The 12,749-nt window shown below is 53.4% G+C and overlaps 1 protein-coding gene across 1 annotated transcript in view; it reads left to right on the top strand.

The window, feature by feature from the left end:
• Positions 1-9,237, top strand: part of ALOX5 (arachidonate 5-lipoxygenase) — a 48,412-nt gene extending 39,175 nt beyond the window's left edge. Inside the window, exons 7-14 of the mRNA XM_023586745.3 lie at positions 20-166; positions 3,534-3,737; positions 4,392-4,478; positions 5,597-5,775; positions 5,944-6,065; positions 6,380-6,480; positions 7,370-7,540; positions 8,562-9,237. Of these exons, the coding sequence (XP_023442513.2) occupies positions 20-166; positions 3,534-3,737; positions 4,392-4,478; positions 5,597-5,775; positions 5,944-6,065; positions 6,380-6,480; positions 7,370-7,540; positions 8,562-8,741 (1,191 nt within the window). The 3' untranslated portion in view covers positions 8,742-9,237. The remainder of the gene's footprint in view (positions 1-19; positions 167-3,533; positions 3,738-4,391; positions 4,479-5,596; positions 5,776-5,943; positions 6,066-6,379; positions 6,481-7,369; positions 7,541-8,561) is intronic.
• Positions 9,238-12,749: the final 3,512 nt, after the last annotated feature.

Here is a 12,749-nt window from a genome sequence, read left to right as displayed (position 1 = left end):
TTCTTCCTGCCTCCTGCAGCAAGGGAACATCTTCCTCGTGGACTATAAGCTGCTAGATGGTATCGACGCCAACAAAACAGACCCGTGCACCCTGCAGTTCTTGGCTGCACCCATCTGCTTGCTGTACAAGAACCTGGCAAACAAGATCGTCCCCATCGCGATCCAGGTGAGCGTCCCTGGCTCTGCTTCTTCCCAGGGCCCTTGAGTAGTGGCCCCTCTGGCACCTTCAGCAGGAGGAGGCAGCTCTGCCTTCCAGCTCCTAGGGCTGGGTGCTCGATGCCGCAAGGCTGGGCCAGGTGGACAGGAAAAACAGGAAACTGTGTCCCAGCCGTGGGAAGGCTGTTCCCCCGAGCTGCAAAACGGCTCCACTCCCCAAGATGCCCTTGAGAACTCCAGCAGGGCGAGTGGCTCTGGGGTGGACCCAGCACCCCTGACTCGGGTCCCTGACAGGGCCAGGCAGGTGGAGGCACCTGTGGACTGAGCTGGAGACCGAGGCCTGTGCAGGATGCCTTCAGGGCCTGTGTCAGGCACTGCGCCAGTCCTGGGAATGCTGCCTTCTGAGTGTCCCCGGGCTCTTGCTTCCACCCAGGACATGGTAGAGGAGAGGGGAGCCTCTGGGGGAAGCAGCAGGCAGGGCCCAGAGCTGCGTCTCTCCTCAGTCCCTGCTGCCCTCTGTGTTCCTCAAAGCCCCAGCTCACGGTGATGCTACGGGTGCTGGCATAGAGACAGCAAGGAAAAGGACCCAGTTCCCAGACTCGCCTGGCAGGGAAGACACTGAGGCAGTGAGCCAGGACCAGAGAGGTGCTGTGCCCATGAGGGCTGTGGTGAAGGGCTGCAGCAGGGCCCTGGGGCCAGGCATTTGGCCATGAGCTGAGCACTGAGTGCTCGGGACATACCACCAGGGGCCTTTACGGAGCATGTACCCGTGGCACGCACCATTCTAAGGGCTGAGCTGTACAGTCCCTCACCCTCTGTTCTGAAGTCTAAAAGATTCTGAAAGCTGTAAGGTTCTTCAAAACTTGGCAGCAAATTTGTTGGCAGCGAAACCTGTCCAGAACCACAGGCGAGCCTGCTGGGAGGCCAGATCCCATTCCCTGTGATTGTGCGTGTGGACTTGGGACGGTTTAAAAGGGCCAGTTGCATCTCAGTCATAGGAGAGTTTTGTTCTGTGCAATGGGGGTTCAGAGTTCCCAGACCTTGTAAGTTTTTAGGAAAATCTGGCAATCCAAATTTTTATGAGACACTACCTGATTCTTAAATGTTGACAACTAGTGCCAAAATATATAAACAAATAATAATACCATGAAGGTCGACCCTGCCCGCGTCTCCTCCCTATGAGGTCCTCTCCTGCAGGAGCAGAACTTGAGAGGCCACCCAAGATGCTCCACTCCTGGCAGGGGCCACGGGCCACATGGGACAAGAGCACTTGTGACATGGCGAGTCTAAACTGAGGCCTGCTCTACGTGCTATTACACATCTGGTCTCGAAGATGTAGAATATTTCTACGAAAAGAATATAAAATATCTCATTAATTTATATCCCTTACATGTTGAAATGATAGTTTGGATGTATATTTTAACCTGTTTCCTTTTGTACTGTATTAATCAGAACCAACAGGATTTAGGAATAGACATAGATGACATAGAATTACAGATAGAGAAATTAAGACATTTTTCATAAGGAACTGGCTTATGCAATCATGGGGGGGTGGCAAGTAGAATCACCGTAGGGCAGGCCGTGGGCTGCAAACACCAATAAAGGGATATTGACATCCTTAGTTCAAATTATCCAGGGCAGGTTGACTGGAAATTCCAGCAAGAGCCACTGCTGATGTAGAGGTAAGAATTCTTCTGAAGAAGAAATTCTTCTGAAACCCTCAGTTCTGGCCTCTAAGATCTCCAACAGGGAAGGGGAGAGAAATAAATAAAATAAATCTTTTAAAAAAAAAAGATCTCCAATAGATTGGATAAGGAGACTCCCCACAATCTCCTTTGTGGGCTGTAGATGAAATCAATTGATTGTAGATGCAAATTCCAGCTAGGAAATATCCTCATAGTAATACCCAGGCCAGTGTTTGACCAAATGGACACATGAAAATCATCATTATAATGATGGGAACGAGTGTTGTTGGGGGGGGGGAGAGGGGGGGTGGGGGGGTGGGGTTGAATGGGACCTCACATATATATTTTTAATGTAATATTATTACAAAGTCAATAAAAAATAAAAAAATTAAAAAAAAAAAAAAAAAAAAAAAGAAAATCATCATTATATATGCATTCGTGGTACTACCTGAAAATTTTAAATTCCTTGTAGGGCTTGCATTATATTTCTGTTGGATAGCCCTGTTTTAAGGCGGAAGAAAGACAAGGAAACCGCTTTGGAAACACCTCCCCTTGTTCACTCTTTCCTAGCCAGGCAGATCTCTTCATACTCCTGAAGTTCAGCCCAGCCCCTCCCCTGCCCCTGCTGCCAGAATACCATTACTCCACTCTCCTGCTCTTGTCTGGACAATTCAGATTCCTTCTTAAATGTCAGTCCCTCCAAGGCTCTATGTCCTATTGTGGAAGATGGAGTAGTGAGAGCATCTGCCTTTCAGGCTGACACGTGGTCACACGTCAGGAGCTAACACTGAACCTGGCAGTGAAGCAAGAAGGTGGTCCCGAGAGAGGCTGCTGTTCTCTCTGGTGAAAAGGGGCTGGGGGTGAGGGAGAGAGGCTGTCGGCAGCCAGGTCGTGGAGTTTGGGGACATTATTTTCTAGGCCTTAAGAGGAGATTGAGTGTTTTTAAAGAAGGGATTGGCATGACAAGATTTGCATTTTAGGAAAAGAACTCACTTTGGTCCCAGTGAGGAGTTGAAATTGGAAAGGAGCAGGCAAGAGGGAAGGCAAGTTGGGTCTCCGCTCTAAGGGGCACCCAGCCACAGGCCTGGGTCCCGGGGATGGCTGGAGATGCAAATCTGGAACTGGAGACTGCATCGTAAGGATTCCCAGAGGCAGGGAACAGGAGGATGTCTTCAAGAGCAAGGAGAGAAGAGAAGGCAGGAGCACCAGGACATGCAAGGAAAGAACAGAGGAAGGGAAATGGTGGGAGACCAGGAAGAGGCAGCCAGAGCAGTGGGAAGCAAACTCTGAGCAGGCAGGTTGAAGAAGGCAAGGGGGCTGGTGAAGAAGAAAGGAATGCCTTCTTGTTTCAGGATTTGGAAAACCATCTTAAGCACCTAAACTTAACACTCCTTGCTGATGTTATTCAGCTCTCATAATAAATCTGGGGAGTGAATAATAATATCCCCATATGTGCCAATGATGAAACCAGGGCTCAGAAAGGTTCAGTAAGTTGTCCAGGTCCCACAGGCAAAGAGGGCTGTAGCTGGGGCTGGAGGTTTCAACCCTGGGCCCTCTGCCTCTCCACACTGCTCTCCTGATCCCCAAGTTACTATTCCTAGAAATTCCGGCATTCCCTAGGAGGCCAGGCTCTCCAACAGCTAGGATCTGGAGTAAAATATTCCCATGTGTTTTCTTTCTCCAACATATCAGCTCAACCAAGTCCCAGGAGAGGAGAACCCCATTTTTCTCCCTTCGGATGCAAAATATGACTGGCTTCTGGCCAAAATCTGGGTGCGCTCCAGCGACTTCCACATCCACCAGACCATCACCCACCTTCTGCGCACGCACCTCGTGTCCGAGGTCTTTGGCATCGCCATGTACCGTCAGCTGCCTGCTGTGCACCCCATTTTCAAGGTACAGCGGCTGTTGCCTCACCTGTGGGGTGGCCATCAGACTGTCAGGGGAAGGAGGAGGAGGGCTGACATCTCCACAGAGCTGGGGATGTTGGGCAGAGAGGGACCCCCGGAGAGACGCTCAGGAGGCAGCTGTGCCTCCCCACCCGGGGACTGCAGGAGGAAGAAAGCCTGGGGGCCTCCTGGGGGCTGGGCTGGCCCTGGAGAGGGGTTGGAGAAGGCTGTGAGTTGAGTGTGGCCCCCAGCTGCTCCGAGGCGTCCAGTCCCCACCAGCATGGCCCTTCCTTCATTCCAATTCTACTGGCACTTACCAAAGGGGTGACTGGGGGCTCTGGGTGAAACATAACCTGTCTGTGCCTCAGTTTCCTCATCTGTAAAATGGGCCAAAATAGTACACACACAAACCTCACAGGGTTTTGTACGGATGAAAATGGCAGCTGCATCCAGAGCACTGTGAACAGTGCCTGGGGCAGAACTCAGCGCTCTACAAGTTATCATTACCAGGGTTAACACCAAGGTTGAAAGCTGGGGTCCCCGGGCCACCGGCAGCCAACTGGCCACTGTGAAGATCAGTGTCGCCGTCCTGCGCACCCCTCCACAGTGGCCTGGGAGGGGGTGGGCACCCCGCACCCTCCTGAGGTCACCCCCCCCCCAGCTCCTGGTTGCCCATGTGCGGTTCACCATCGCCATCAACACCAAGGCCCGCGAGCAGCTCATCTGCGAGTGCGGCCTCTTTGACAAGGTAGGGGCCCCCCACGTCCTCCCGAGCTCGCTAAACTCCTGCCACGTGGCACCCACTGCTCAGTACCTCGGTGGCCTCCACCTACGCCCTGGGGGCTGGTGCTTTCTCAGGGGACCAGGCCCCTGGCAGCTCCATGGAGGGGACCTGGGGGGCAGCTGCTGCGGGGTCCGTGGCCCTTCCACACGGCCGGGGGTGGCCTCCACCCGAGTCCACTGCTTGCTCCCGCCTCAGGGCTGCCTCCCCCACTCCTCCCACGCCCCTTAGGGTCCCTCTTCTGACACCTGCTCCTTAGGGTTCGGTGGCTTCCTGTACCCCCTCATACCCTTCCTGGACCTGCCCATCACTTGGAGCACAGCCTCCCACCCTCTGCCCTGCCCAAGCCTAGTGCCCCCCCCCCAGGGGCCTGCCTGGGTCAGAGGGTGGCCATGGACCCAGCACCCAAGCCCTCCCTGGAAAATCCTGAGCCCCTGCCTGCCCCGCCAGTCATGTGCGTTTGCAGTAGCGTGTGCTGTGTGCACACGTGTATATGCAGGCATGTGTGCAGACATGCATGTGTGACGTGATAACACACGTGCATGCCCATGTTTGTATACCTGTGTGCTTGTGTGTGCATGTCTGTGTGCACTATGTGAGATGTGTGAGCATGTGTGTGCTGGGGTGCACATGTGCCTGTGTGCACATGTGTGCGTGAGTGCGTGTGCCTCTGTGTGCCATCTCATGCCTGTCCCCAGCCTTCACCTGAGTACCCAGCAGCCCTTGCTGTTTGTGGGGTCCCTGCGCAGCTTGCTTGCTTCTCTTTAGCCCACCAGGTGCTCAGACTCTGGGCGTCCTCCTGCCCGGGAACCAGACCAGGCAGGGGGCCCCCCGCCCAAGCCCAGCCCCTCACGCCTTCCCAGGCAGCGTCCCCTCCCCTCTGGGCGCACTTGCACACTTCACTGACCCAGAGCCTCCTCCCCTGACCACCCCCCGCCGTTGGCCGCCCTGGGTCTTTGCTCCTCCAGTTAGACCCAGGCATGCCCCTGCCTTCGGGGCCGCCACTCTGCCTGGGACAGTCTCTCAGCGGGGCTGGACGGCTCGGGAGGGGGCGTCTCCGGCCCCGAGCTCACCTCCCTTTCCAGGCCAACGCCACCGGCGGCGGCGGGCACGTGCAGATGGTGCAGCGCGCCATGCAGGACCTGACCTACAGCTCGCTCTGCTTCCCGGAGGCCATCGAGGCCCGGGGCATGGCCAGCAAGGCGGACATCCCCTACTACTTCTACCGGGACGACGGGCTCCTGGTGTGGGAGGCCATCCACAAGTGAGCGCACCCCACGCCGCCTGCCCGGGCCGGGGCGGGGACTGGCGGGGAGCTGGGGGACAGCGGGGGCGGCAGCCGAGGGGAGGGCGCTGCAGCCCCCGGGCGTGCTGGGTCTGCACCTCCAGGGGGGCTGAGGGCTCACCTGTGGGGCCCGCCCGCGCGCACCAGGTTCACCGCCGACGTGGTGGACATCTACTACGCGAGTGACCAGGTGGTGGCGGAGGATGCGGAGCTGCAGGACTTCGTGAAGGACGTGTACCTGTACGGCATGCGCGGCAGGAAGGCCTCGGGTGGGTGGACGCCCGCGTCGCCCCCTCCCCTCACCTGGCGCCCCTCGGTGCTGGGTGCCAGGCCTGCCCCCGGGCTGCCCTGCCCACCCGCTGGTCTCTGGGACCTTCCCAGGGCAGTGCCTGCCTGGCAGCCCTGAGGGCTCATCGGAAACGACAGGAACCCTGCACCCAGCGCTGCCCCCAACACACGCGCCCCAACCCCCTTGTTCAGTGTCTCGGCGCTACTGCACCCCGAGGCCCACCCCAGGCCCGCTGACCCGGGAGGGGCGCGGGTCAGAGGCACGGGTCCCAGCCAGCCCTGGGTTCCGCCGTAGGATTCCCCAAGGCCCTCCGGAGCCGGGAGAAGCTGTCGGAGTACCTGACCTTGGTGATCTTCACGGCCTCCGCCCAGCACGCGGCGGTGAACTTCGGCCAGGTAAGGAAGGGCCGAGGGCAGCAGTGGGGGGTAGGGAGAGGACCCGGGCCCTGGACCCGCTCCAGGGGCGGGGCGGGGCCTAGTGGCGGGGGGCCTGGGCCAGGCTCCACCCCCCCAGCCCCAGCCGGGCACCACTGGGCACCACCGCCTGCCCGGGGCCCCTCCCCTGCTCCCTCCACCCTCGGCCTCCCGGGACCGCGACCCCAACCCCGCTGAGCCCACCCGCAGTCCCAGTCCAGGGACCTACACCCCGCCCCCTGCAGCCCGGGCGGGGCTTCCGGTGCCTCTCAAGGAGGGGAGGGGGCTGGAAGAAGGAGGGCGGGTGGGCAGAGCCCCCGGGCCAGGCCCAGGGCCTCCCTGCCGCCCACACGGGGTCCTGTGGTCCCTGTGACGGCGGAGAGGCCCCGGGAGGTCTTGGAGAAAGACCTCAAACCAGGGTAGGAGGGTGCCCGACAGAGTCGCTAGGAAGAATGCAGGGACCCGTCATAGAGTAGCAGAATTTAGTGCCCCGTGAAAGGGCACACTCACGACGGGAGTGCGCGCTGCTCAGAGGCGCTGCGGGCTCATGCCTGCTGGGCCGGGGTCCGCCTTCCTCCCCCTCCACCTGCCTTATGCAAACAAAGGAGAGGTTGAAAATACAACTCTTTACTGCCTCGGAATTCCTGGGAGTGGGAACTGCCCAGGGGAGGGGCGGGTGAACCCTGTGGCGGTCAGGTGAGGGTGGGCCTTGGGTCACTCGGTATCCTCCGGCACTGGGCCTTGGGCGGTGACGTCCCCCAGCGGCTAGTGATTTTGGAATGGTAATTTTGATTTTGGAATGGTAATTTTCTGTTGGCCATCCGCCTTGGCCGCCTTCTCTCCCTCCTCCCCCTCCCGTACCCCCCTGCAGTACGACTGGTGCTCCTGGATCCCCAACGCGCCCCCCACCATGCGGGCCCCGCCGCCCACGGCGAAGGGTGTGGTCACCATTGAGCAGATTGTGGAGACGCTGCCGGACCGCGGCCGCTCCTGCTGGCACCTGGGCGCCGTGTGGGCGCTGAGCCAGTTCCAGGACAACGAGGTGAGGCCCCATTCTTCAGCCTCTGGGTTTGGGGACTCCGGGTTCAGGGTGGACCCCTGCTAGCTCCAGGAATCCTGAAGTCCCAGACTTGAGATGGGGCCGCAGGAGTCAGGAGGCCCCCAGGCTGAGCCTGGTCGGAGCTCCAGGGGCAGGAGGGCGAGGCGCGCATGCCCAGTCACTGCAGGGTGCTGGGGGCACCAGGCGGGCAGCCCACCCCTCCACTGCCCACTGGTGGACCAGACACATCCACTAGGAGGATCCTGGAGTCTGTGCAGACGTTTTCACGCACCTGTACTCTTTTTAGTCTAATACTGACAGCCTTGTTTGTACATCTTTGCACGTATGCTCAGTGGATCCAGAAGTTACGTTCCTAGCTGAGGAATGTCTTGATCTGGGAACGTCAAGACTGAATTGTCATCAGCAGTGCATGATGTTTCCCTTACGGTTTCCAGCCTGGGTGTGGAACTTTGCAGTTTTAGCAATCCAACCTTTTTTTTAAAAGCATATCTAGTTTTAATTTGTAGCCCCCAGTGTCACGGTGCAGCTAAACACAGCACCCCAGCAAGGCAGCCACCCCCCCACTTCCATCATGCAGGGCCCGCGGGGCTGCCCTGGTGGGGAGGGTGCATTCCTGGAGCCCCCTGGCAGGAACTGGCTGCCCAGGGCAGGCCGAGCTGGCACCGGGGCCACATCCCACCACAGCGAGGACCTGAACAGCCTCCACGTTTCCGTTTCCCTGCATCCCTGAGCATCCTTAGACCCGCCCCATTTTCCCATTTGTAAATGAGGCCCCAGCCCCTAAGACTTCCTGAAGGAAAACAGGGCTGCGGGCTGCATTTGCTTCTTGGGCAGTGCTTAGGGGTTGCTGTGGGAACAGGGTGGATGGGGAGCCATGCTCCCTCCCTCACCTCCCAAGGGACATCCCTGGGGCCTGGGATGTGGCCTGTCAGTCTGAGTGGCCTCTGGGCCAGGGTAACATGTCTGTCTTTCTGTCGTTCGGTCCACGGTGTGGGGCCTTCAGCTGTTCCTGGGCATGTACCCAGAGGAGCATTTCATTGAGAAGCCGGTGAAGGAGGCCATGGCCCGATTCCGCAAGAGCCTCGATGCCATCGTTGACGCGATCGCCCAGCGCAACAAGAACAAGCAGCTGCCTTATTACTACCTTTCTCCAGACCAGATTCCCAACAGCGTGGCCATATGAGCGGCCCCGTGTTCCCGGCCCTGGCCTGGGGAGGTCCAGCTTCTCCTGCCAGGGTAGGGTGTCCCCAGCGAGCTGCCTGTGGGCTCACCGGGCTGGCGGCAGAACACGGGCACAGCTGGCTCCTCCCTGGAGCCCTGCCAGGCGTCCTGGGCGTCACTCTCGGCACCCAGTGGGGATCTGCTTTAAACCAAAGGCCGCCCTGGGTCAGGTGATGTTATTGCAAAGCGCCAGTGTTTTTCCCTCCTTTATTCCAGTGTCTTCTGTGAATCCCAGCCTTTGTTTAAACTCTCCTTACACAGGGCAGGACCTCGTAGGGGCCTGCCCTTGGCCCAGCTCAGCACTTTCACAGCAGGCGGCAACCGCAAATCAGGGTGACAGAGAGGTTTTGTTCTTGTTAGAGAAAGGCAATGATTTGTTTTTCTGTTCTATTTATGCTTAGTCCAATGCCTTGCATATTGTAGGGTGCCTAAATAAATTCTTTTTGAATGAATTAAAAGTTGGTTGTCATAAAAATAAGTTCATTATGAGAATATAGCATCATTTTGAAAGGAGTTACCAAAAGTCTTTAGAAAAGACTAAAATTCTGCATGTCTCTTCCTGCTTTAGAAAGCCATTGAGATCCCAACAATTCTACAGAAGTTAAAACCCACAGAGAGGTTGTTTTTGTTATTGTTCAATCTTCAGTTTTAAGAGGAATTCTCTATTTTTATATTGAAACATAATTACTTGATAGCTCAGGGTCTACATTTCATTCAACTTTTTACACCAAATCCTGCAGAATGGTCAACATGGAATATGGGGGGCTGTTGTAAACAGAGGCTTAAATTTTATTAGAAGTAGCCAGTTATTTATTAAAGCATGATGTTGATAAAATAGGCATATTCTGAAGAAAAAAAAAAAAGTTCATTGGAAACAAGTCTTCCACATGCTGTGTTCCAAGCATCCCAAAGAGATCACCAGAAGCTATAGTCATTATGATTCCATCTAGGCAAAATCCCCACCCACCCGCCCCCGACCCAACTTGTCTGAATAGGAGGTTCATTTTGTCTTTCTGGCCCAAACAGTTCCCACTCTTTGTTCAGAATACATCGCAAAGGTCACCCCCTGCGAGAAGGCATCCTTAACTGCCCAGAGAGCTTGTCTGTCCCATGGGAGTTTGGACCTCTGTAGTTGTCCTCCCATGTGGTCTCTCTTCATTAGAATGGGAACCTATGAAGGTCACGAGCTTACTGCTCCCTCATTTTCCTCCTGATGAGGCATCTAGCAGACAGATCCCAGACAGTCTGGGCAGCTGGGGGAATAGCAGACTTGCCGGAACTTAAAAAGAATGCATTCTCTTTCTCCAGGCTCAAGGACAGCCAACCCCGAGCCTGGGCGTGGTGTCCATTGTGCCATCCTACACACATACCCCACATGCCCCTCCAAGCCCCCAGCTTCAGAATCAGGCCAGTGGGTTTTTCAGTGTTTCTGGAACATGCTCCCAGTATGGTAGGTCAGCAGCTCAATGTCTGGGTAAAAGGCTTACATCTAAGGCCAACATGACATGAAAGAAGGTGTGCATGTTTTCTTGAGACCACAGGGCCCTCTGAGAAACCTTGACTATTGTGGTGGGTATTAGAAAGCTCTAGCCCTTACTGCTCCAGATTTCCTGCCATCCTTCTAGGAAATACCCAATACACTTAGGAATTACCATGATAAGAGAAGCCATAAGTATATGACTGAGGTAGTGGTACTCACTCAGCTCCACATTCCAGTGTGGGCCAACATGCCAACCTCTAGAACCCAAAAGCCCATTTGGGCAAGGAGGAGAGAACAGAAAGGAATAGGATAAGGCAGTGGTGGTGAGGCAGGTCTGACATCTGTGAAAGGAGAGAGGGAAGTTAAGGATTAGGTAGAAAAAGTTTCAGACTGCAGTGCAGCTCTCCCAACATTCTCAGCCTAGCTAATGGTGAGTCTTTAATCAATAGTTGCCCTCTAGGCATGGATGGATCCATGGGTGGATCCAAAGGTGTGGAAAGTGGAGCTATCAGTCAGCTACATCCCCCACAGCTGGTCCTCCTGAAGTAGCATGGCTCCATTGCAGCCACAAGAGAGGCAGAGGCCCAAATTCTGTGCGAATCTCTTACTGGCCCCTAGACCATCCATGCATGGGACAAACAGCAAGAAACCAGGTAAGGGAAAAAACAACCAAACTGAAATTTGAGCTGTCACCCAAAAGATAGAGTTTTCAGTGAGTCCAACCAGCTTAAGTGCCTACTTAAAAAAAAAAAAAAAACCTCAACACTCTTAAGAGGAACGTAATACATCTAGGATCTCCACAAAATAATATTCACAATAGCCAAAACATAATCTAAAATTATTTGACACAGTGAATGGGCACAGACAGCAAAATACAGCAGAGTGTAGGGGGGAGGGAAAGGGGGAAAAAAAGGGCTAGGAAAATGTGTCCCATTCTAAGGGGAAAAGACAACAAAACCCAAACACAAGATGACCAGATAATGGAATTAGCAGAAATGATTTTAAGGCAGCTTCCATAACTGTGCTTAATTTGTTAAAGGAAATATGCTCCCAATTAAAGAAATCAAAGAAAACCTAAACAAATGGAAGGACATTCTGTATTTATGAATTGGAAGACTGAACATCATGAACATGTCACTTCTACCCCAACTGATTTATAGATTATAGCAATCCCAATCAAAATTCCAACAACTTACTTTACAGAAACAGAAAAGTCAATTACCAGATTTATTTAAAATAGAAAAGAGTCCTGAATAGCCAAAACATCCTAAAAAAGGAGAAGTCAGAGGACTCATATTTCCTGACCCTGAAGTGTATTATAAAGCTACAGTGGTCAAAACATCATGATATTGGCATAAAGATAGACACACTGATCAGTGGAATTGAATTGAGAGTTCAGAAATATACCCACATATCTGATTTTTGGGAAGCCTACTAAGTACACTTTACTGGGACAGAACAGTCTCTTCAACAAATGTTGCTGGTAGAACTGATTATCAATAAGCAAAAGCATTGAGTGAGGACCCCTATCTCACTCCCTATACAAGAATCAACTCAAAATAGATAAAAGACCTAAACATAAAGGCCAGGACCATAAAACTCCTAGAAGATAACGTAGAGAAACATCTGTAAGAACTTTTAGTAGGTGGGAGTTTTTTAAATCTTGTACCCAAAACATGAGCAACAAAACAAAATATAGATAAAGGGAACATCTTCAAAATTAAGCACTTTTGCACCTCAAAGAACTCTATAAAGAGGATAAAAAGGCAGCCTACTCAATGGGAGAAAATATTTGGAAATCACACATCTGACAAGGGAAGACCCTTATATATATGATATGTAAAGAGATCCTACAATAATAAAAAGACAAATGACCTGATTAAAAAATGGGCAAAGGCCTTGGAACAGACATTTTTCTAAAGAAGAAATAGAAATGGTGAAAAAACACATGAAAAAATGTTCAACATCAGCTACTAGGGAAATGCAAATCAAAGCTATAGTGAGATATCATTTCACCTTACTAGAATAGCCACTATTAAAAAAATAGAAAATTACAAGTGTTGGAGAGGACGTAGAGAGATAGGAACACTTATCCACTGTTGGTGGGAATGTGAATGGTTCAGCCACTGTGGAAGTCTGTGTGGTGTCTCCTAAGGAAGTTAGACATAGATCTGCCATGTGACCCAGCAACACCACTACTAGGTATACCCAGAAGAACTGAGAGAAGTGGCATGAACAGACAGCTGCACACCAATGTTGATAGTGGCATTATTCACAACTGTCAAAAGATGGAACAACCCAGGTGTCCACCAACTGATGAATAAATTGTGGTGTATACATACGATGGAATATTATGCAGCAGTAAGAAGAAACGAACTCATGAAGCATATGACAACATGGATGAACCTGGAGGACATTATGTTGGGTGAAGCAAGCCAGATACAAAAGGACAAATATTGTTCAATTTTGCTATTGTGAACTAATTATAAT

Source organism: Dasypus novemcinctus, chromosome 6 (assembly GCF_030445035.2).
Source record: "Dasypus novemcinctus isolate mDasNov1 chromosome 6, mDasNov1.1.hap2, whole genome shotgun sequence".
Taxonomy (NCBI): Eukaryota; Metazoa; Chordata; class Mammalia; order Cingulata; family Dasypodidae; genus Dasypus; species Dasypus novemcinctus.
The sequence above is the reverse complement of the archived record's forward strand: the minus strand, read 5'-3'. Positions and strand labels throughout refer to the sequence as shown.